Consider the following 23855-nt stretch of genomic DNA (forward strand, 5'->3'; position numbering starts at 1 on the left):
GTCATCTTGCCGTTACCCCTCCAAAATGGGGCAGGGAAAACTTTTAGCTATGGAGTTATAAGACCTCAAGTCTCATCACATTTTAAATGTGCTGAGCTGGTACATCTTACTCTGCTGTTTAGGGGTCAATAGACATATTTTATCAACTTTACTCTCCCCTCTGTAGCCTGGATTTGATATTTTATAGTTCCCAGCACACTGAAGATCAGAATATTCCCCTTCTTGCTCATTCCCTAGCAAGACCTGGTCTCCTGGATGCTCCTCACTGTTGGGGGAGATTCACATTACCGAAGTCCTTGAAGAGGCAGGAGAAAGCACCTCTAAAGTGTGCTGCTAAGCACCTGGTTTTTTTTTCTTTAAAAATATTCTGTTGTTTTACAGATTAAATTATTTAAAAGTATTATAAGCTACATCATGGTTGCTTAACATGAGAAAACCCAGGTCAGATGATCCAGTTTCTCCCATTTGCAGAAAAAAGTTTGAAACAATGGATTGTTGTGTACCTCTATCTGCTTCTGAAACTCTTCATCAGTATCAGTCAGAACAATGCTGTAGTCATTTTGTCTTCCAGGTGTTCCCAGTTTGACAGTAAGGTCAGTGGAAGCAGTGTTCAATGTCTGTATGCTGTATGCTGACAGAGCTTCTAAGGCCACCACTGTGTCCTAGGTGAGAAAGAAGTGCAAAAAACGTAATAATTATGCCACATTGTTTCAACAACATGTAGGATGACATTATCAGTCACCTTGGACTACTCAATTTTGTGCTTTTTGCTGCTTTGAAGTTCTCCTGTGTCTGTTCCTATCTGCACAGACTATTAATCCTATTTCCCAGCTTCTTCTTTTAGCACTAAAATTGTAAAACCACTGGAGTTCTGAACTTAGATTATCATAGCTCTTCATGAAGATAAAGAATCTTCTTTGCTAGCTTTTAACCATTTTATTTTGGCTCATTGTTTATTAATGACCCAAAATCTTTAGTGCTTCATGCACCAAAGAAGTTGAGGATTAACTGTTACAATGCTTTCAAATCTAAATGAAAAAGTCTGTATGAGGCTTCTGTTTTCTTCCCCTCGCCCTAGAACTCCCCCTGGACTGGTGGTCAGGCACCTGTGTAGAGCAGTACCCTCCACCGTAGTTTCTTCTTTCTGTCAACCACGTAGCAATAGGCCTTGTGTACTCCATGTCTTTCAGGAGCAATGTTTGAAGCAGTGCATAGGCCGTGGTTTCCACTGAGACTGCATCATTCCCATTTCCCCAGTAGCGCTGCTGCTTTGCTGCAAGAATAACTCAGTCTTGAATCTCCTTCGCAGGGACATTTGCCAAAAATCACTATTGTTCTACACGTTAGGTATTTCATGTCATAGCACTGAGGGACCACAAGACACAGATAGTGTTGTGAGAGCAACAAATCCATTGAGAAAAAAAGATAATGGAAAAGGAAACCCATAACTTCCAATTTTTCAATCATCACAGTCTAATGAACCCACTGTACAGCGATGTCCATCTGATGAAATGGTAGCATTGTGTCTGGTGGTTCCTGAGAGATAATAGTATGCCCATAGATTTATGCCCCTAAATCCAGCCTTGAAAAAGGACAACCATATTCCCTATACTTAAACTATGGCTATTAAACCATAATGTATTGCAAGAAATGTAGCAAATGTATTGGAAGAAATTAATAGGATGGCAGTGCAGCCACACAGTCAACTAACCCAGCAGTCATCACAGCCACACACTGGAGGAGTAAGAGGTGACATCCTTGTGGAGCTGCAACAAAGCATTCCAAACTGGTGGAGGGCTTTGAAAGTAGATGTTCTGCAAGAGACACCTTGCCTTTTGATCAGAAATCCAGTCTGGGCTACTGCTATATGTAGCTATTTTCTCATTCAAATTTTCTTCTTCCTCATTTGGCTTGGACTTTTTTTTTTCTTTTCCCCAAGGGGAGCAGAAAATGCAAATGAATATTTACCATGGTATTGTCCAAGTTCCAGTATTAGAGAAGATCATTATCCAAACTTCATTATGGTGTCACTTTGTAGTGATATTAATTATGCATATTACATATTAAAACATCAACATTGACATATTTAATTGTGTAATTTAAATAATTAAATATATTACACATATACATACATGTTTCTATAAAATGAAATGTTTCTCATTTACTTGAATATGTTTTGTTCATGTAAGTGTTCTCAGTGTTTCAGTTAGGAAAAGTGCTTTCTAAAGGAATTTTTAAGGATGGTTACCTGCATCAAAAACAGAACAGTCCCTTAATTTTTCTTTCACAAACTGGGCTTCTTCACTATCAGACTGCACAAGTGTCAGAGCATAAGCAGTGATGACTGTAGAATAGCAGTCAGTATTTCTTGAAAGTTGATTTTTCATGTAATCCACTGCTCCTCTAATCCCTTTTACCTGTGAAAACAGAATGGATCCATTTGAAAAGATCACTGAGATCTACTAAGTCTTACTGCTGGCAAGAATACTAGGAAATTAGAATACTTCACTGTAGTAATTTTTGAGACAATTGTAATCACTTTTGATTAGTGATTAAAGCCATTCATGGTGGACTGCATAGCTCGAAGCGCCTTGTACACTAGGCCATGGAATCTTTTCCTATACACTACAGATGTAAACAGATTTTATACTCCTGATTTGCAGTACTGTAAGAGATAGAAGTGTGGATATGCCATTGTGCAATAGCCTTCAGACTTAAAGAGTCACGCTTCCTACCACATCAGGTAACTTGTAGACCTGGAGAGTCTGTTGCAATGCTATAGTTACAAAAGCTGTCATAGCCAAATCCTCTTCTGCTAACTTAATGCCACCCTGAAAGACAAAACATTAAAAGGAAAAGTTAAATGTACATGCTTATGATTAAATTTAGAAAATCCCTTTTCATGAAGTAAAGGATCTTCTTGGCAAACCATCTGGCCACATACCATGTAGCTTTACCTTTAATTTTTCTCAATGTGTCCATCTAAAGTATATCTTCTATGGTGGCAGCTAGTTTTCATTAAACAGTGTCAGAAATTAGGAACCCACCATGTCCTTCAGCTGATAATAAATATTTAATTGTTTAACTTATAGTTTAAAATCCATAATTTCTCATTGAAATATTCATAGCTTCAATTTTCAAGCACTAGTTGGGTGAGGTTTTTTCTTTTCATTTCTCTGGTACTTTTTATACACTTACTTGCACACAGAACTTTTTTCCTATAAAGGTATTTATGCACCAATACTAGATCATTTCTTATTCCTCTTCTTGATAAAGTAAACACAGTCCCTTCATTAGCCTTTTTTTCCCCCCTGAAATCTCTTGAAGTATATGTAAAATAGATGATAACTATCTCATCATGAACATCAGTCAGAAAAAAATCAAAAGCCTTTGGTCGGTTCTTGGGCTGTTTGTTTTTTTCCCCTCAACAGTGTTTCATCAACTGTAATATTGGATTTGAGGGGGAAAGCCACACTACTTATGTGATACAGATAATTAATAATGTTAATACATGTTTTTTTCATATATAGTCACTGCAAAGGTAACTGCATTTTCAATGAGTTTTGGAAGATGCACATTATTTTCATAGTCTAGATTCATGGACTGTATAAGAATTTTGTGTTTCTGGACAGTTATAGTGGTTGTGTAGACTAAGATATGCAAGTGGAAATTCTGCTTAAGTATTAATATTTTCTTTTTTCACCATGGGAGTGGTGAAATACTGAAACACGTTACCCAGAGGGACTGGGAGGTACTCAAGACTCAACTGGACATGGCCCTGCACAATCTGATCTAACTAGATCTGTTTTGAGCAGGGTTTGGACTAAATGACCTCTGGATGTCCCTTCAAAACTAAATTATGATTCTATGGCTCTGTTGCCTTTGGCAATAAAAGGTTTACATTTTTACCAAACATATGGACCTCACAATTAATTTTCTAAGTGCTCTATAGGCATAGCTGCAAAAACTATCTAAGATTGGATGAAAAGATAAATGTGGTGAAGTGCTAACTATGCATCTGACATAAAAGACCTTTTAACAAGTTAATTTTACATTACAGATTTATTTTCTTTAGATAAATTTCTTGTTACTCAACAACTCACAATATTCCTTTCAATCCCTAATAGCCCTAAATGAGCAACAGATTCTTCTAAATATGGATTACCTACCTGCATTGACCTGTCCAATACGGGGTGATGGTCGTGGAACGAACCATCTGCCTGCTGTTGATTAATCAAGTAGGAAATCGAGTTGAGTATGTGATTGTCTTGGACACCAATGTATTCTCTGCACCTTGTGAGTACTTTAACAATGAATGCAGTTAACCTGCACAAAAGAAAATTTTCCAAACTTGTGCTGACATATATTTATAGAAAACTATATCGACAGGAAAATAAACATACTAATTTTGTATACAGACTCATATTCAATACAGTCCACTCACTGGAACCTAGTGTGTTATTATTCAACATCAGCATGACCATTTCTACTCTGTGGCAAATGCAAAATAATCAGCGACTCAGTATAAATCTCCTTCATCCAAGGACTGCATGTGCTTAGAGACTTTTGTGTCTGACTATTCATGACAAAAGTATATAGGCAACACCATGTCCACCAGATTTTGAAAATCTATCCCCCCAGAAAAACTTCTGATGTATCAAAAGGTAATAGAGGTAACTTGGAAAAAAACCAACCAGATAAAGAAACAAAACCAAAAATAAAACCACAGGAAAAAAATCACTTACCATACACTACTGGGGATTTCTTTAAATGCTCCGTAGGAGCCATCCACCTTCTGAAACTCAAGCAGTCTAGTATAACCTGCAGGAACAGGAGAGAACATAACTTTTCAGAGAATACCCATATTTAGTGGGCATTTTACTACATCACTTGTATTAGCATGAACATGTTCTGCATTGACTGGTGGAAGAGTTCATGGAGGTGTTCACTGGTGCATTAAAGAGGAAATGACTGCGTCAGCAGACTTTAACACAGAAAAAGCACCAGGCTTAGAAGGTCCTCTGCCTTGTTTGGCTTAATTGAGCCATAAGAATAACCTGAAAACTGCAGATACCTATGGTTACAAAGCATTTTCTGTGTAGTGAATCTTGGGAAACTTATTTCCCCTTATTGACAACTTTTCAAGCTGTTGACTTTATAGCACATTGAATTAAAAAGTATACAAAACATCATCTATTTGGTCATACACAGCCTCAGAAATCATGAGTTGTGGCCTCTGATCTTGACTGCTACTGTCCTGACAAAGTCTGTATCATAGCCACACAACTCATTTTCTACACTAATGAACTTCAATAAGAATCAATAAAAGCATAATATAGGGACTAAATTATGCTGATAAAACCAAATACTCATTAGCAGGATCTCGTATCACTTTAGGCAGTCTTAGAAAAATAAGCAAAGACCTCCATGCAGCAACTGCTAGCATGTTTTTAATCTCTATTTATATACTTATTTTTCACTGATGAAATGTGTGTCACATGTCTGAATGTCACGAAGACAGGCACATTATATTGCTTTATGCCATAAGCACACCACTGCAGTTAGAAAGATCAGCTGTATCTGCTGCAACACTGGCAACTCTCAGGCTCTGTGTTAGTGCCTGAGAGTTAGTGAGCTGCAACACCTCCACATGCTGTGGTCCTGGCTTTACCATTTAATACTATCTTTGGATCACATCTTGGAGTGGACTCTTTGAGAAGCAAATTTGCAGGTGTCCTCTCCCTAAGGAAACTCCCTCCCTGGGTTGGTCCAAGGCTGCTGAAGTCATTCTAGCTTATGTAATGATGAGTACAGGAGTGTGGAAGCGAAAGTGTCAGTATTGTGATTAGCATTGGGAATTTCCTTTGTGATACTTCTTTTGACAGCCATGGACAGAGATGTCTGCATCCCAGCTGGGCATCCTAAGCACTGTCTGTGACTCATGAGGAGAAATAAATCTTTTTAGGACATGATTCATCTTTATCCATTTTGAACTTCTACATAAGGAGGAAATGAAGGACTGGTCTTTGCTATCCATTTACTCTGAAAAGAGTTGACATTGATCAGCTCAGATTTTACTTTCTACTTCTAAATTAGGCAAGAGAGAGGATGGATGGTGAACGTCAATACCGTCCACTGTCAGATGCTGGCAAATAGTCTCTTAAGTCCTCCTCACAAGTTCTGTTTGCAGATTGTCAGAGGCATTTCTTTGCAGCTGTGACATTGGTCACTCCTTCACCAAGTAACAACAATCAGCATGCAGTGCAAAATGATAAAAAAGATCCTGTCCTTTGGGCTCTTTTTTTTGTTGTTGTTGTTTTGGGTTTTTTTTGTTTGTTTGTTTGTTATTTTGGTTTTTGTTTAGGTTTCTTTTTTTCTCCCTCTTTGTCTGCATACCTTGTTCAATCATACTAATGGCTTCCTGCTTCCGTTCAGGATTAAAGTTCACCCACTGCTCACTGGCATCCAAGTACTCAATAGCGTAGACTGCAGGGGCCATTGTGACCATTGTTTGCTCTGCACAGCCTGTGGGCACTTGAATAAGTTTCTCCACTCCGGTGAGACTAAGACAATTTTCAACAGACTTGTCCATAATATTCCCTGTTGTAAAAAACACAAGTCATAATACATACCATATTTAAAACTGGGTGGTGTAATATGAAGAAAGGTGATAATAACTATAGGTTGACATTCCAGCATGGTCTGATACTCCTCACCATTAAACACTGCTTTTAGCTACCTAAGAGCTTGTAAAGCTGAAGAAGAACAAGGATCAGGTGCCAGGCCCTGGGAAAGCTGGAGAAAGAAGGCTGGCACAATGAAGGAGCATGAAAGAGAGAGTCCCGAGGCTGCTGAAGGCAGGGAAGCAAGGAAAGGGGGAAAGACTGGTGCATGGGGTTTGGGCTGGAAAATTCCTGTCAAACCAGACATGACAGAGGGGAAGAAAGATTGGACATTAATCATGCCAAACCTTTTGTGTATTTTTTTTCTCTCTCTGCAATTTTGTCATTTGATGAATTCAAACATCCCCATACTTTAGCACAGGGATTTGAAGTGGAAGCCAATACCCTTTGTGTCACAAATGCATTATTTTCCATTTTCTGGGGAAAACAGTAATTATCCCTAATAAAATTACTTGCTAATAGATGTTTTTAAAATACATATACATGCGTATATATATGTATGTATACAGTTATTGGATTAAAGATATGATTATACATATCTTCTCTTTAGAAAAACAGAACTTTCCAGAACTTATACATCAGAATCTGGCATCCTTATTTCTAAAAGCTAAAGCAGATTTCTACAAATCTAAATGCAGTGCAGGTTTATTAGTGAAGCTGAATCCCTTCACCTTTAGCCTTCCCATAATTTCAGTCTGAGCACAGTGAGGAGGATGGATTGTATAAAGCTATTACATCCATTTCAAGGAAGAAGGAGTAATTAGAAAGAGGAAAAGGTACTGGATCAACCTTGGCGGTGTTCTGTTTTATGACCTGGTCATGTAGCACAGACAGTTTGAGTCATAGCAGAAAAACTAGGAGGGAACAGAGATTTGACATGCAGGAATAAGCAGCACAAAGAGGCCTGTCCCTTGCCACCTGGAGAAGTTGTTGACAAAAAATTACATTTACCTTTCAGGCTAACAAACACATGACTATCAGAACCTGGTACTATATCAGGTGGTCTGTTCAGGTCCAGTGTATGGGATTTTACTGTAAATAAATAATAAATAGAGATCTACATCCAGACTTTTTAAATATAAACAACATATAGTGTAATTTTAGAACATACTTTTCCTTAAGCATTTCACAGCTGACATAAATTTTGACAGAAATGTTATCTGAAACATTAAATTAAATTTTATGCAAATAAATATTTTTAAAATTCATTTAATTTATTTAATTTCCAATCTTTAACAATATTTTAGGCTTAAAAAAACCCCTACTTTTTAATATGTTTAGGACCCATTAGTAGATGAAATAGAGGCTTATTTAATATTTAAAGAATGTTACTTTGAAACAAAAAAGTAAAATAAATCAATTCTAAAAATTTAGAATTTAATGACTTTTCTTTCCTGAGTCTTTTGCTAGGTATCAGATGAATTTATTTGTGATAAGTTCTGGTTAACAAAAGCAACATCTCTACATTAAGAAGTATTTCACTGCAGCCCTCTTTCTACTCCAAACCTCATCTGAATCGAACTCTTTTCTGTAACTTACAGCCACTGTTAATGCAAATGGTTTCCTCTTCTCTCTGTAAAACACCTTCTGTCTGCACAATTGAGGAAAGAAAAAGTCAGAATGTTTGCAAGCACTCACACCTGAAATTAAGCTGCACAAAATGCATGAGCTCCATCCTGGCATTAGACCAGCGGGTGGCACAGATAAGTGATTTTGACATGAGATTTCTCTCCAGGTAAAACTCAAGCTTCAAATCAGAAAAAACTCTACTGACTTTTTGTGTTACTATTGAAATATTTCCCTGGATGAAATTCTCTTAACCAAAACTAACCCCAAAAAATTAAACTTCAAAGTTTATTCTGAGCTTTGTGAGCCATGCGAGTCAAGTTCAATGAGAGACTCACATTTATAAATCTCTCAAATATGGAATTCATGAAGTTCTGAGTACATCTTGTTGATAAGATCTAAACTTTTTTCCTTCTGATTTCCACACATCCTCCTTCCTACAATTTCAGTTTTAATAAAGCTATTTTTACAGTTACTTATAATGTTTTAGTGTAACATTGAACTCTGAGACTGTATCTATCTCCAAAAAAGTTACGGCCTGTAACAACTGCAGGTTCTTAACATCCTATGCCTTATCCTTACCTACAATGGTACAAGGATTCATATTTTGCACTTTTTTGTGTGGATTGAAAATAGCCCTCAGTAGGTGACTTGGGTGCTGTAACAAGTCTGTCTTGGCTCTTGAAAAATCATCTTTTCTAGAAGGCTTCTCCTTTTTATAATTTTGAAAGAGAACTAAGTTATATAATAATATTTACAGCATGTTTTTTGCCTGTATGTTTTACCCATGCAATCATTAAAACTGAAAATCCATTAACCAGAGGGAATAAAAGAGGTTTAAATTTATTACTAGCAGGAAGTATTTCCTTCTCAAAATATTGATATATGGACATCTTTAATCTTGGCTTCATAAGGGAAGAAGAATTTTCATATAGAATCACAGAATCATAGAATATGCTGAGTTGGAAGGGACCCATAAGGATCATTGAGTCCAGCCCTTAGCCCTGCACAGGACCATCCCCAAGAGTCACACCATGTGCCTGAGATATTGTCCAAATGCTTCTTGAATTTTGTCAGGCTTGGTGCTGTGACCACTTCGCTGGGCAACCTGTTCCAGTGCCCAATCACCCTCTGGGTGAAGAACCTTTTTCTAATATCCAACCTAAACCTCCCCTGACACAACTTCAGGCCATTCCCTCAGGTTCTGTCACTGGTCACCACAGAGCAGAAACCAGTACCTGCCCCTCCTCTTCCCCTCATGAGGAAGCTGTAGACTGCAATGAGGTCTCTCCTCAGTCTCCTCTTCTCCAGGTTGAACAGATCAAGTGACCTCAGCAGCTCCTCATGCAGCTTCCCCTCAAGGCCCTTCCCCATCTTCATTGCCCTCCTTTGGATGCTCTCTAATAGCTTAATATCTTTCTTACATTGTGGTGCCCAAACCTGCACACAATATTCAAGGTGAGGCCACACCAGTGCAGAGCAGAGCAGGACAATCCCCTCCCTCGACTGGCTGGCGATGCTGTGCCTGATGCCCCCGAGGACATGGTTGGCCCTCCTGGCTGCCAGGGCACTGCTGACTCATATTCAACTTGACATTGACCAGGACCCCAAGGTCCTGGCACTGCTTTCCAGCATCTCATTCCCCTGTCTGTACGTGCATCCAGGGTTGCCTTCATCTCGTACATGTTGATGAAGCAGGTGGAAGTCAAAGATTATGAGATGAGCACTGGCTGCATGAAGAAGTTTTTGCTATGTCATGGGTAGAAGGATGCCTTTTTGCCATAGAGAACAAACATTTCCATATACATTATACGTAGAGGGTTAAATTTCTTCCACATGCTATACCTCACTCCTTACTGAAAAACAGGTTTCCTGAGATTGCTTCCAGTCTTATCTTTGTACCATTTCACTCCCTTCATGAAAGCTCACACACAGTGAATGTTACATTTGGGGAGAAGCACATATTTGTGAAGTGCTTGTCCTCAACAAGTTATACCTACCACAACATTGAGGCTCTTCCTAATGCTGTCACTATGCCCAGAAACCTTGTCAAAAGCACTAATAGTAATTGGAATTTCTCCCACAGTCAGAGGGACAACTGAGAAGTAGGCTGGTGTTGCAGAGTTCCCCTTAGCCACCAGTGGCAGCTGCACAGCCTTCTCTGTTGTCTCTGCGGTGCACAGCTCCTTCACTACATCCATCTTCACTGTTACCTGTGGGGACAAGGCAATGTCTGAGATCAGTCTTACAGCATCACTGCACAGGAAAAATACTCCAGCTCCACCATGTCTAGATAAGAATGGGAAATTAGAAACAGGTAAGACAGGAGACTAGCTTTTGCTTAAAAAGGAAAGAGCAATGAAGACATTTTGCAAGCTATTGTTTTTCACTTTGCTCTCCTGAATTTACTGTTTTCCATTTATAAAATGGGAAAGCCTTTTCATCAAGAAGTGATTGATTGCTGGCACAGCTTGTCTAAAGGGTTTGTGGAGTCTGCCTCCTTGGAGATATTCAACATCTGACTGGACAAGACCATGAATAACCTGCTTTAGCTGGAACCTGCTCTTAGCAGCAGGTTGGACTAGATATCTCCAGAGGTCCCTTACAACCTAAATTGTTCTATAACCCTTTAATGTGTTAACATTCATCTACATTGACTAGGGCTGTGAATGTAAATTGGCTAGTATTTCTTCATTACACTGAATTTGCAGTGTAGTTTTGGCCTATCCTCGAACCACAGGGAAGTAAGAAAGATAATACATTTTTAATATGTCCCTCTATACCATCCAACATAGTTCAGAAAATGCTGGTCAAACAGCTGGCTGAGAGATGGGAAGAAACAGAAAAAAGAGCATCAGCCTTAGGATGACAGAGGTCCTAAGCCCAGTGACAACTGTGGCTGTATGGAGAGCTGCATAGTGGCTTTGCATTTTATGCACAGTTTTGTGGCTAACATATCGGATTGTGTGCTCCATTTCCCTCTGTACCTTGAGCACCTTGTGAAATATCTGCAGCTGGGTATTGCCCAGATTACTAGTCAGCTAAAAAGTAACTGATTGCTTCAATGAAGGGGAAGAAGTCATACCCAAAGGCAAGGAATACAGCTATGTAACATGGTAAATAAAATCTGTTTTATTACAGTAAGTTTGATTAGCAAGTAGAACTGGATCCTGTCCTTGGGAAAGCTTTCAAGATGGGAGCATTATGTCTGGGCTGTAGGAGGGCACTGAAAGGTAGCCAGGTCATTTACATTAAATTACTACATAACCACAGATTCAGCTAGCTAGGAATGTATGGTACAGCAGTTGTTGGTAACACTACCTGGAGATCATTGGGCAGATAGTTGTAAACCACTGCTTTTATTTCTAGTTGCTCATGTCGTCTGACTGAGTACGGTAATCTCAGGGACACAAAAAAGTCTTTGAAAACTGCAAAGGTGTGGGGGTCAGCTACACAAAACCCTGGGATGGGAAAAAAGAACAAAACACAAAGAATGAGTTGAGAATTACACCCTTAACAGCAGCTGATAAGTAGTTAAATGTCTAATCAAAACTCATTGCTTGAGCTCTCCTGAAGTCAAGAGCAGGAGAGGAAAACAGACATATTCAGAAAGCATTTCAATTCATCTGCACTAGAGACCCATCTCAGGGGTAGATGGTTTGCCCCCTGGGGTCACTGCCATGATTTTGGACAGGTAAAACTTGGCAGGAGTGTTTGTAACTTTTGCAAGTGAAACATAGCCCAGTTTTCCTGCAAAGGCCATGTTTAAAACACAATGACCTTTCCTTGTTTTCTGAAAATGAACTCCATACTCATCATTGTAACCCTGGATGAGACTCCCTTCCCATAGGGGAGTGGTCAGTACCAGAAGGACCCCTTGTCCCTCCTGCATGGTCCTGGTCTACTTCGAGGAGTTCCCAGAGTAGCACCAGGAACCTGGGCTTTCTGGTGTCTAGCCCTTGCTGGTTCTCTGCTTGTTTCCTGGTGCTCTTCTCTTATTTGTCTTCTTAGAGATCACAGACTTTCATGCTTTGATATGGCCAGAACTTGGTTCCAGAATTATTAAAAGAAAAGCGGTGTTTACTGCCGCTATCTTTCTCGTGGCTTCCCGGCCATGTGGAAGCTAAACGAAGGTGTTTATAGAGAAAAAAGAATAAGAGACAGTTTTGATTGTGTTATCCATCCTCCCTCAGATCCCACTTCATGTTGCTTTTATAACTATAACTCTAGCTCATAACTTCTAGCTGGGCTTTAATATGGCATAAAAGAGTGAAGGAAATGTCATGATCAGAACACTTCGCATTTGTTCAGTACAGACTGTTTTACTCTGTCAACGTAACATTGTGTTTCTCTTTTAAAAACTACACATTCTCCATTCATACAAAGAAACCAAAAAAATGCCCAATACTTATACCTTTCTCGGGAGATATGCTTATTGCCTGAACTTCCCAGGTAGTTATTGAGTCAGGAGCAAAGTTTTCTACACTAAGAAACAAAAAATAAAATATATTAGGAAGGATGTATGAAATGTAAACATTGTCATTTGCTGAAGTCTGAGTATTGTAAGGAAAAAAAACATATTCCATCAGTTGTAGAGACAAAGTACTTGCAAATATTCTGAAGTCCTCTGCATCAGAAAATATGTAAAGCTGATATTTATATATATTTTACTGTACAAATTTAGACACATTCACCTAGTCAGGGCATACAGTACCTATGGTTTCCAGGGTTTTCCACTTCTTCAAAATGCCACCACCAGCTCTCAGGAAAATAACTGCGCAAGCTGACAGAGGTTTCATCAAAGAATTCTTCATGGTCTCTGTATTCTGTAAAACAGGAGTAGGGTTTCTGTCTGGAAGCCTTTGGCTGCTGACCTCACACTGTCTTGCAGGGAGTCAGCTTGTCAGAGCATGAAAAATACTCGGAATGAAAATATTTCATCTGTGTTTCATCTTCTACATTACAAAAATATGTTGAAAAAGTAGAAACACTGACCAAATCTTGTCAATGAACAAAAGATAATTCCTCTTTCCATGTTCAATAACTATATGCTACCAAATAAGAAATCAGTTCCCTTTAGTAATGCATAGCAAAGACGTTCCTGCTGTCCCATATTTGTGAAAGACAGAGAATGAAAGGGTTAATCTATGAGAAATTGTAGCGGAAATTGCACTTAGAAAGGGGTAATTTTCTATGCCAAGAAAGTTTGTTTTTTTTTTTATAATGAGATAAGATGTAATGTGGTCAGAGATAGACTTTGGTGAGTAGAAAGGAAGAAAGAGACAAAATTATTCCTGGTTAAAGTGGTCCCTTCTCATGACAAGGTGTCTGGGAGGTACTCGGGTGTTACAACAGTATTACCACCAATAAAATAGTCATGAATCTAAGACCACTTAGAGCCCTGAACGCAGACAGCCACTCACTGCTCTTTTGTCTGTAGCCTCCCTGGGATTTGGGCAGGGGACAACAGCTCCTCTACAAGGCTGTTCTGGGCTCAAGTGATTCCTGCCTTTTTTCACCCCAAGAAGTTATCCCATCCCACTCCCACCTTCCCTGTGTACAGGTGCGAAGATGCAATGCTATGTGGGTGCTGCACTATACTGGGGCCCCCTGCAATGTTGATGTGAAAACTTCCTCTCCAGCCCTGCAGCACTAAATGCCCCTTAACCCTCCCTTGCCACCATATGAAGTGTGAAAGAAGTGGCACTTGTATGCCATTGTTCTTTACGTCGTGCCAAGCCCACTCTGTTCCTCCGCTTCGCCTCCTTCCTGAGGGCTGTGGCTTTCTCACAGCAGTCCTGGAATGCGCTCCTGCATTCGCGAGAGCCAGACACCCTTGTTAGTCTTTTTGCACAAGGAAACCTCATGGGATTTATTTTCATTCCATCTTGACAGCATTTTTGTAGATCAGTGTTTTGGTATTTGCTGGCTGTAATACAATTAAAGCCCAGAATTATTGCTGTGTAAGTAGCAATAAGTGTAAAGGTGTTCATCATGCTCACTTCTGTCATTCTTTGCCATTAACAGTAGTTTCTATTTCAACAGTCAAGCCTTCAGCCAAGGACCTGTTCTCCATATCAAAAACAGTCCACAAACACAGAAGGAAAATACAGGCCCTATAGCATCCTAAATATTCTGTTCTAAGATTTCACTTCACAGTCAGACTGTGAATTAAAAACACCTCCTTGGCAGGCTGAAATTAGATATCTTAATAGAAATAGCCATGGCAGTGTTTTCCTTCTCAAATAAAGAGCCTGATTTCAAAAGTGAGGAAGATGCCACCTTTAAGCTGTCATGTCTTCTAGCAAGGAGATGTCAATTTGTGCGAAATTATTTTTTTTTCCAATTTAGACCAAATATTATACTAACTCTTCTCTTAATTGAAGCACAAAGTACCAAAATTTTAAAGCAGAATATCAAGGAAAAAAAATAAGATCTATGAAACATTTTCTGGCCATACAAATAACTTTGAAAAGCCTCAAAGTCATGACTGATTACATGACATCTTATCTAGTAGATGTACTTTGCATTTGAGAGATTGTAAAGTGGTGAATTATTTTCCATTTGCAGTTTTTTTGGCTTTGTTGGGATTTTTTTTTCAGGTTTCTTTTTTGTTTAGCTGTTTTGATGAATGATGCATCAGGTCACGCGGCATGGTATAAACACTTGTGCTAGGTTATGTCACTTAATGCAAGAACTGAGACTAAGAATATCTTGGTATCCTTTACTATGCCATCACTTCTTGCCTCCCTAGATCCTAGCCAGATTCATTTGCCTTCCCCTGCTAAGCCTTTCAGGCCACCCAGACGAGCAGACATACCAATTCCTGACATTTTCTTCTGAAAATCCAAAGATCTCTTCTGCCTTCTGGTGCTGTGGAGGCAATTATATCCTGGGACGGTAGAACAGAAGAGCTTGTCACGATAACATGACAGGAACAACCTGATCATTCACATCATTCATGAAGACCGATCTTAGGACCCATCTCAGGATCCATCTCAGGACCCATCTCATTCACAGAAGACCCACAGTTTGTCAAGTTACCTTCCAGCCCTGGCCAACTGCTGCCTGCCCCATGTGAGGTGGTCACCAAAGGACCACCAGCCATCCTCTGGGCTATCTGAGCTTCCAGCAGCCAGTGGAAGAACAGAAGAATAAAAATCCAGAAGCAAAGGAGATTTTACAACATCACTATAAAATGTTTCTGGTTTTTAAGCAATCAACCTCGCCAGCTCTCCAGTATAAACAAACATGTAAAGTAGAGGGCAGATTGCACTTACCTTCCCGAATGCTAGATTGAATTGTATCTGATAAAAAAGCCAGACCAACATCAGTAAAAACTTGAACATTATTTGAGCCACCACCTGCAGAACACCCAAGATCATACGAATTCATAGCATTAAATACCTGCCAAATAAAATAGTACAGATGTACTGTACAGGCTTGTAAAAGGTTTATATATATATAAGAAAAATTCTTGTAGCCTTTGATTCACAGAAGCAAGGCAAACTGAAGATACAAGCTGCATTTGGAAACTGAGATTAGAGCTGAGGAATGTTTTAGTTAGGAAGTGATTTCAAGCAATGCTTTTTTAATTTACAAACTTGTTTGCCATTGCATGAAAATTCCCATCTTAAATATACTATTCATCTTAAGTAGACAATAAATTGCAAAAGAAAAAAATATTTTCGAGTTTAGCAAATCAGTGTTTAAGCAATTAATAGCCATTAATTACATTTTCATCCTCACATTAGTCATGGAAAATTTTGCTTGACTAGTAGATACCAAATTTTCTTCTTAGAAATATCTTACTTTTTTGGCTGTAAGCTTATTTTTCTTATTCAGAATAAAAACTGCTTTATCAACCACAGCTAAGGCAACTTTTCCCGCATGGTCCGTTTCAATCTGTAAATTGATGATGTCTGTTGGTTCATATATCTCTTGTTCTGTTCTCACTTTAATCTAAATAGAAAAGATTGAAACAAAAAATACCAAATTTGTTAATAAAAAGTGAAGACTCTTTGGGCCAGGAATACTGTCAGCTGTGATTGTCAGCAGTCAGAGGCTGGGTGATGTTTCTGTTTTCTGGTGCTTCTGCATGGGATCCTGTGTTTTGGAAGACGGAGATGCAGATATTTCTCACTGAAAGAAATCATGGGGAACTAAAAGATGTGTCTTGCAGAATATTGGACGCTGACTTTCAATGATGAATAAGAACCAATGGGAATTAAAAGTATGTGTAAGGGATTTGCTGAACTAGGGTCTTCAACATAATTTTGTTATTTTCCAGTGGAAACAAAATTGCCATGAAATACAGGAAAAGACTAATTAATGCACAAAATTAACTGACTTAAACCAGTCTGTAATAATACTACCTGCTTTCTATTGCACACTTGCATTTTCTAACATGACTGGGTAAACTCAGATCTGGTTCTAATGTAGACACTTCGTGGTTTAGGAGGGAGTAGGCATGGTGATTATGAAACTAATACGGAATCCTTAGTAGATATGCCAGCTCGACCATAACTGACTTTTGTCATTGTATAAATGAAGAATTGGTTTGTGTTTTAGAGATGGATAATTTTTCTTGAAAACTTTTTTTTTCCCCAATAGACTATCACATTATTTTTCCAAAACAAATATTTTCATTGGAAAAAAATAGTTTTAGCTGGCTGACATTTTTCAGCAGTTGTGCTTCATGCTATTAGGAAAAATTCCTGTCATGTTTTTTTCATTTTACCTTATGGTCCCACAAAGGAGGAGGAGGAGGAGGAAGATGAAAAAAAGGCTTAGAGGGACTCCTATTTTACCCACACTTCATTTTCTAATTTAAACTTTTTTAAAGTGTTTTTGAAATGCTACAAAATCTCAGAAAATTACTTTTAAAAGAAATCAAAAAGCTTTTTTTCCCAATACATGGCTTCACTTTCTTTCATGTGGCACACCTTACTACAAAAAGACAAAGTTTAAAGAGATTCTGCCCCTCAACAATTCTATTGGTGTTTCTCTGCAGATTTCTAATATATAGAAATATATATTATTTCTATATATTAGAAAAGCCTCACGGGGGGGCTTTATCTCTACGAAACTATATTCTTCATCTCTTTGAGGCACAGCCTGTCCTGCAGAAGAAGGATATCTCTTCTGTCACTCTTGGAAGCCTTTCTGCCATCACTCTTAGGAGCCTTTTCAAGCTATACCTTTCAGCATGAATCCTGATGACTCCCTTTTTTCAATAAAAATGATACATCTTTCACTTTTTAACCCCAGGCCTGCATTTGCTCTGCTGATACCCCATGTTTTTGGTTTCAATTTGGAATAAAATAACAGAAGCTACAAGCTCTGGAAGTACCTTTCCTTCACAGACATCCATAACGTCCACCCATACAGAATCAGCAACAATATCTTGACGGCCCTCGTTGGCAATGAAGTAGTAGGCTAAAAAGCGAAAGGCAGGCACCATCTTCTCTGTGATTTTAAGGTTTATTACTTTTTTTGAGGATGGGACCCTTCCCAAAAGCTCAGCTTGTCCCTTTGCCACAACCTGCAAGGCAGAAACAAACAGAAATCAAATACTGCGAATACACCCTAGAATGGGCATTATGCTGCATAATTTGACACATATATATATATATATGCATATATATACACAGATATAATTTTCTGAAGTGATTTCTGTTTAAAAAATATTCTCTTCTAATGGCACTTAACAGTTTTAATTCTCAACCTGTATACAAGTAGGTTGGAAGAGACTAGCACACAGTGTGGTGGTGAGCCTCTGCTGCAATGGTCTTGTGGCCCAGGTTTGAATACAAATATGCCGCCCCCCACTCAATCTTACAGCTTGAAAAGAGGTACCCAGACGTCCGTCTTATCTTTATCTTCTACAGTGACTGGCCATCACCCCCACGAGGATATCAGCGTTATTTAATCTGTAATCAGTACTGAATCTTTCAGATGGTGTGAAAAGGTTGGAACAGGAGGTTTCATCCAAAAAATACTATTCAGGATAAAATATCACAGCCTTTAATTGATTTCAGCCCATCTTTTACTATTTAACTCCTTTCTTCTCACATTATGTTAATTATATTAAATTGAATGGAATGAAAAACAGACACAGTGGCAGGACTGACAGTTTTGTTCTTCCCTGAACAAAACATGTGGAGTTTTCCTAAACACACAGTGAATGGGCTTCTGGAAGAAATAAAGACATGCTGCAGCCTTCTCTGAAATCCTCGCTGCCTTCATTTAGATGACCAAAGTTTAGGAGAGAGCCTTGCTGCTGAGCTCTAGCAGTGTCTCTCACCACATCTCCCACACACTGCCTAACCAGCACTGTCTTCCCAGAGCCTGGCAACACCAACCCTGTGCTAAGTCATCCAATGAAAATTAACCCACAAACCTAAACTTAACTCCTAGGGATACAATTATTACAATATATGATAATCTTATTAAAAATAAATGGGAACTGGTGTCTATGGTGTTTATCAACCTGGGAAATTTAAGCTGCCAAAAGAAATTAGGATGAAGAGAGGGAGAAGGGGATTAAACACATTTCACATCCAAAAGATTCACTCCCATGAATACATTTGTCTCCTTCAGCAAAATAAATACTGTGCATTCCTGATCCCAGGCTGAGCAAGATGGTTTCCTCACTTTTCTATCTACAGATCTGCTTTTCAGTTCTAGAATGTTATTTAGGGTCATAACAGCCAATGCCTTCAGTATCATTCATGGCAATCTTTGTAGGAGATAACACTGACCTACTGATTAACTAAAACCAAAAGCAGGTAATATGGAGCCATGGTAATATAAAAATCATGTATTATTTGTGAGAAAAACAGTAGTTAACTATAAAAGAAAATTTTTATATATTCAAGGTCCCCTAGAATAGGACTAGGTTTTCTAGTTGCAGGGTTAGAACTTTATGTATATATATAATCTGTCCATAACAAGGTGGGCAGTTCTGTAATAGCTGGGGGAAAAAAAAAGCATTTATGGGAATCAGACCTATAAAAACAATATTATGAGGAAAGAATACAGATTGGAAGGAGTGTGAAAGAACAAGATCTGGCTTAAGAGAAATTTGGATTAAGAAAAAATTGTTATAGATATCATAGAAGTTATCCATCTGGGATTTCAGTTTTCAAAGCTGTCAGTTCTTTCAAAAATATCCACATAATTATGCAGACAAACATTACCCTATATGGATCTATTTGCTTTAGACTGCATTAGAAACTACAGACTAAAATTTATAATTACGTGTCCTTCTTTCAGAAAAATTTACCAAGATTCATGTATTACATGCCCCAGAACATATATAAATATAAAAAAATAATAGAATTATAGAAATAGTTTCTGGGAGGGACTTACGGAGATCTCTAGTCCAACTGCCTGCTCTAAGACAAGACATCACCAGTTTAAGGTTAGGTCAGATGTGGTTTTTCTCTAGTTGAGTGTTGAATTTTTCTGAGGATGGAAAGTCCCTAAACCCTCTGGGCAAACTCTTCCAGTATTGCATTCATCCCTAGTGAACAGATTTTTCCAAAATCAACCTTCTGGGCCATAATTTTTAGCCTTGGTCCCTTGTTATATTGCATGGCACCACCTAGGAAAGTTTGCCTCTCCTTAAAGTTTGAAAGTTTGTCTCTCATTATGTTTGTAATTTCTCTTCAAGTAATTTTAGGTTACTAGTAACTCACTCTGCATCTCTTCACTAAACTGAACAAGCCCAATTCCTTCAGCTTGTCTTGGTGGGTCAGGTGTGCCAGAACACTGATTGTCTCACTTGTCCTTTGCTGGACCCTCTCTGTGTTCCCATGTTTTAATAACTTGATAAATATTCTGGGATGTATAATTCCTAAAAGAAATTACTGATATGATACCAATTCTGTTTACCATATAATAGAAATAGTCAATCTTTCCACTGCCAGACTGATGAACGTCATTCAAAGTGATGTGTAAAGTATCTCCAGGTGCCACAACAGCATGTGGGATGCTGATGCTTAGGTAGTTTGGGGAAGCAGACTGGTATCTTTCAGCTCTGATACTGGCTTCAGGTGATTCTAATTTTTCTTTTCCCTCTTCAGCCTTTACCTATCAGGGAAGAAAAAGACAGAGTGAATCAAGTGTCCCGCAGGAGACGGTATATAGTGTCACCATTAATTCATATCTTGACAGATTATTTGGAAAATGCTGTGAAGTAAGATGAATCATTGCCAAGACCTCATTAGCAGAACCTGTCACCAAAAAACAGGATTTTAATTATTTTATTCTCTCATCCCATTTTGTCTCTTGTTCCATTTTAATTTGATATCTTTCATTCTTGGCTCTTCTGAATGAGAATTAATGACTCAAAAGTGATTTTGTACTCAGACAAGTTTTTTTCCCATTTTTTATTGTACACTTAAATGAACCCCCTGAGTGGGCAGATGTAGCCTACTCTCTAAATTGCTCAGGACCTTTTTCTTCACCCTCTTTTCATAATTTCCTATAATTTCCCATGGTGAGACCTTGCAGTCCCATTTCTGTCCTTCATGCCAGGAAAATGAACATCACACCACTGAAAAAATGCACCACTATAACCAACACATGTACCCCCAAGGCTCTGATGTACCAGAGTGGCCTTCATGTCAGTGAGACATCCCTCAGGCCCCCCGGAATCTTTAAAATATCCTACACAGTCTGAATAAAGCTCTGCAGATGGTGTAAAATATGATGTTCCATATGATGTGCTAATTTATTGAAAACTGATCATTTTCATAGTAATTTGTAATTTGTTCTGAGTTCTTCCCAGTGGTATAGTTTTAAGCATGGATTTTGCGGTTTTCTTTACCATTATTTCAAGCCTTTGGGCATCTCTGGGGATGTCGAATGTAAGGGGGATTAGGCCCTCTTTATTAGAGAGTGCAGTCTTCTTCATTGGGGGTTTTCCAGGCAAGGTAATAGTAGCAGTGACAGGTAGGGAGCCAGCAGGAGACCCATCAACCAAAGTGACAGATGCCTATTGGAAAAAAAAAGTTTTTGTTACTTAAAGGAAATCCTGGGTTTAAAAAAGGCCTACAAATAAGAAGCAGTTATTTTTATAAACTGAGAAGAAATACAAAAGTGTACACATTAGTGTTCAAAAATTTGAGCTTTGAGAGAAGGGGGTAGAAATTGACTCAGTCTGGACTCCAGCTAAGGTAAAAATCTGTGAGTAAGGATTAAGAGCTGCCCTAGATATTCACTTGGCATCTATTTGGTCTAAGCTGATCCCAGAGATATTTGTCTTCAACTATTACAAGGTAAATTTATGACTTTAACTTGTTGTAGAAAACTCTGTAGAAAAACTTGAAGGTGTGAAGTTTAAAACAGTAAAAATTTCAATGCATTCTTTTAAAAAGGCAATATGCTGTTTTAGTTTTCAGAATTCTAATTTGAAAAGGGACTAATTTGATACAATATTAATAATTTAATATTTTGATATGGAAGCGAGGAAGAGATTGCTGTTTTATAAAACCTTGTAGGGGAACAGTACACACTGACTTGCAGAGCACAAAACCAGCATTTTCTGGCTGCTCAGGCTCTGATTGTACAGAAACAAGGCAAACCAGACACAAACTGTAGGTCTATGTTGGATCTATTCCTAAAGGTCTCTGTCCTATAGAGCTCCCATTGGATCAGATAAGGAAAAAGGGCAGATACAAATGCATTGCTTTAGAGGCAAAGATACAATCAGCTAAATACTACATACCACAACAGAGAAGGGGGCTCCAGGCACAAAATACTTTTTGGTGTTGGACAGATCAACAGCATAAGGAGATTTCACAAACTTCACATTGCTCAGTTCCTCTTCCCTCATCTCACCACCTATTAATATCAAACAGTACATGTTGCTATGAGGACAATAACTACGTACTTGCATATAACCACAACATCCCTCATTTCTGTTTCCAAGTTTCGCCTTTAGCAGCATATATAAAGGAAAGTGAAATATGATTCCTACACAAGAGCTTCAGTCTTTAGAAGAGGATAAATAAAAATTCTTCTTTAATACATTGATTGGAACAAAGTACCTGCAAACAAAGGGCACTCTACCCCAGGAACCACTGCAGCCACGCACCTCCCTTTCTGAGCTGTTGGGGCTCCGTTCCTGGGGAAAGGGTCCATCAAAGTCTAACACAGAAGTCATTCAGAACTGGTAGAGGGGTTGGGACCTTAGATCTCTAATTTTCTGAAAGATTTTTTTTCATTTTCAGCTACTAGTGAGGGTTAATATTACCTAATGCCACCTTCTGCAACTTGCAGCGTGAGCAACTGCTTTCCATCTAAGATTCTTCTAGTTAAAACAGTAATTCTTCTAGTTAACTTCTGGTTACACCATTACCAATAACTATATCTAAAGAAACTAATTGTACAACTTGCTTTAAACCAATTGCATTTAGAAACATGTTTCAACATCCTTATTTTCCACTTTAGCACTCCAGGGTTGAGAGGTGTCAGTAAAGCCCGCTACCCTTTCCCTGTCATGCGTGTAATTAGCACCAAGCCCACCAAGTACACAAGTGTGAAGGTAGCCTGCCTGTGGCAGAAAGAGGCAGCATGCACAGCGTGGTAGAGAGTATGTCTCACCATGAGATCTTGTGCCCATCATGATGGCATAGTAACAGGCGTTCTTCCAGCCCCTTTTGCTCTTGCCATATATGTTGTGGCAATAGTGCATGCTAGCACCTATAGTAGGTTATACTAAAGAACTGCACAGCCGCAATCAATCTTAATTCTTAATTTTAGGATTTTAAGGAATCCTACTTAATGTATAGGATTTTTAGGAATTTATGGAATTCTTGTAATTCTAAGCTAAGTAATTAGACTGCTTCTATAGCTATTGGGAACAGACACCTCTGGAGTGCAGTTTAATCCATCCATTCTCTATACTGACTACACAAAATACCTGAGCTCTGACTAGATACTTTACTTTCAGATATCTAAAATAAAGGGGATCAATTTCCCTATGAAGAAAAAGAAAAATCTTGCCCTGTTGGAAAGGTCAGCTTTGTCACAGATTCAGCTTCAGGAGTTAGGTCCGTTATTATCCATTTTTATCTGGTCCCTAGAAGAACAATCGCAAGCAACCACTAGAAACTCTGGAAGGCATGCTCCAGGCTCATGTCCCAGATGAACAGCAAGACCAAGCAATTTGGACTATATTGTGCTTGCGCATATGCCAAGTACCACAGTGTGATAAAATTGTGGGACATAAGAGGACAAACAGGACTCACAAGGGTTAGATCCTCCTCTGCATTGCACTGTGGCTTTAATACATATGCCTTATCTCTAACCTGACAGCTTAGCCAGCTGAGATACAAAGCAAGCTAAGATATCAAGTGCAACTAATAAATTTATATATATGGAAGGAATGGAGGTGGCTAGGGCAAGTGATCAACAAGATCTTATGGGGAGCAATTTATTTGCATTCATACATGTGTCTGATGCCACTTCAGAGGGACTAGGATATCTCAGATATCCTTACAGAGCTATTTCATGTGGGACAGACCCTACAGGATAGTACTTACAGGAGACCTGAGTACTTCTGGAGCAGGAATGGAAGACAACACAGGACCCACA

General features: G+C 38.6%; 1 protein-coding gene across 1 annotated transcript in view; it reads right to left on the bottom strand.

Annotated features, from left to right (window-relative positions):
• The window catches only part of LOC113963435 (complement C4-like), a 48415-nt gene that overhangs the window by 12242 nt on the left and 12318 nt on the right, over positions 1-23855 (bottom strand). Inside the window, exons 10-30 of the mRNA XM_027674468.1 lie at positions 21985-22100; positions 21085-21252; positions 20148-20345; positions 17602-17793; positions 16062-16211; positions 15530-15656; positions 15070-15141; positions 13977-14178; positions 12964-13077; positions 12664-12734; positions 11571-11710; positions 10250-10462; positions 8223-8274; positions 7635-7715; positions 6397-6600; positions 4746-4821; positions 4170-4326; positions 2736-2831; positions 2249-2417; positions 1107-1273; positions 504-662 (exon numbers count right to left, since the gene is read on the bottom strand). Coding sequence (XP_027530269.1) covers positions 504-662; positions 1107-1273; positions 2249-2417; positions 2736-2831; positions 4170-4326; positions 4746-4821; positions 6397-6600; positions 7635-7715; positions 8223-8274; positions 10250-10462; positions 11571-11710; positions 12664-12734; positions 12964-13077; positions 13977-14178; positions 15070-15141; positions 15530-15656; positions 16062-16211; positions 17602-17793; positions 20148-20345; positions 21085-21252; positions 21985-22100 — 2924 coding nt within the window. The remainder of the gene's footprint in view (positions 1-503; positions 663-1106; positions 1274-2248; positions 2418-2735; positions 2832-4169; positions 4327-4745; positions 4822-6396; positions 6601-7634; positions 7716-8222; positions 8275-10249; positions 10463-11570; positions 11711-12663; positions 12735-12963; positions 13078-13976; positions 14179-15069; positions 15142-15529; positions 15657-16061; positions 16212-17601; positions 17794-20147; positions 20346-21084; positions 21253-21984; positions 22101-23855) is intronic.

The sequence above is a fragment of the Neopelma chrysocephalum genome, unplaced genomic scaffold (assembly GCF_003984885.1).
Source record: "Neopelma chrysocephalum unplaced genomic scaffold, ASM398488v2 Primary Assembly neopelma1_25, whole genome shotgun sequence".
NCBI lineage: Eukaryota > Metazoa > Chordata > Aves > Passeriformes > Pipridae > Neopelma > Neopelma chrysocephalum.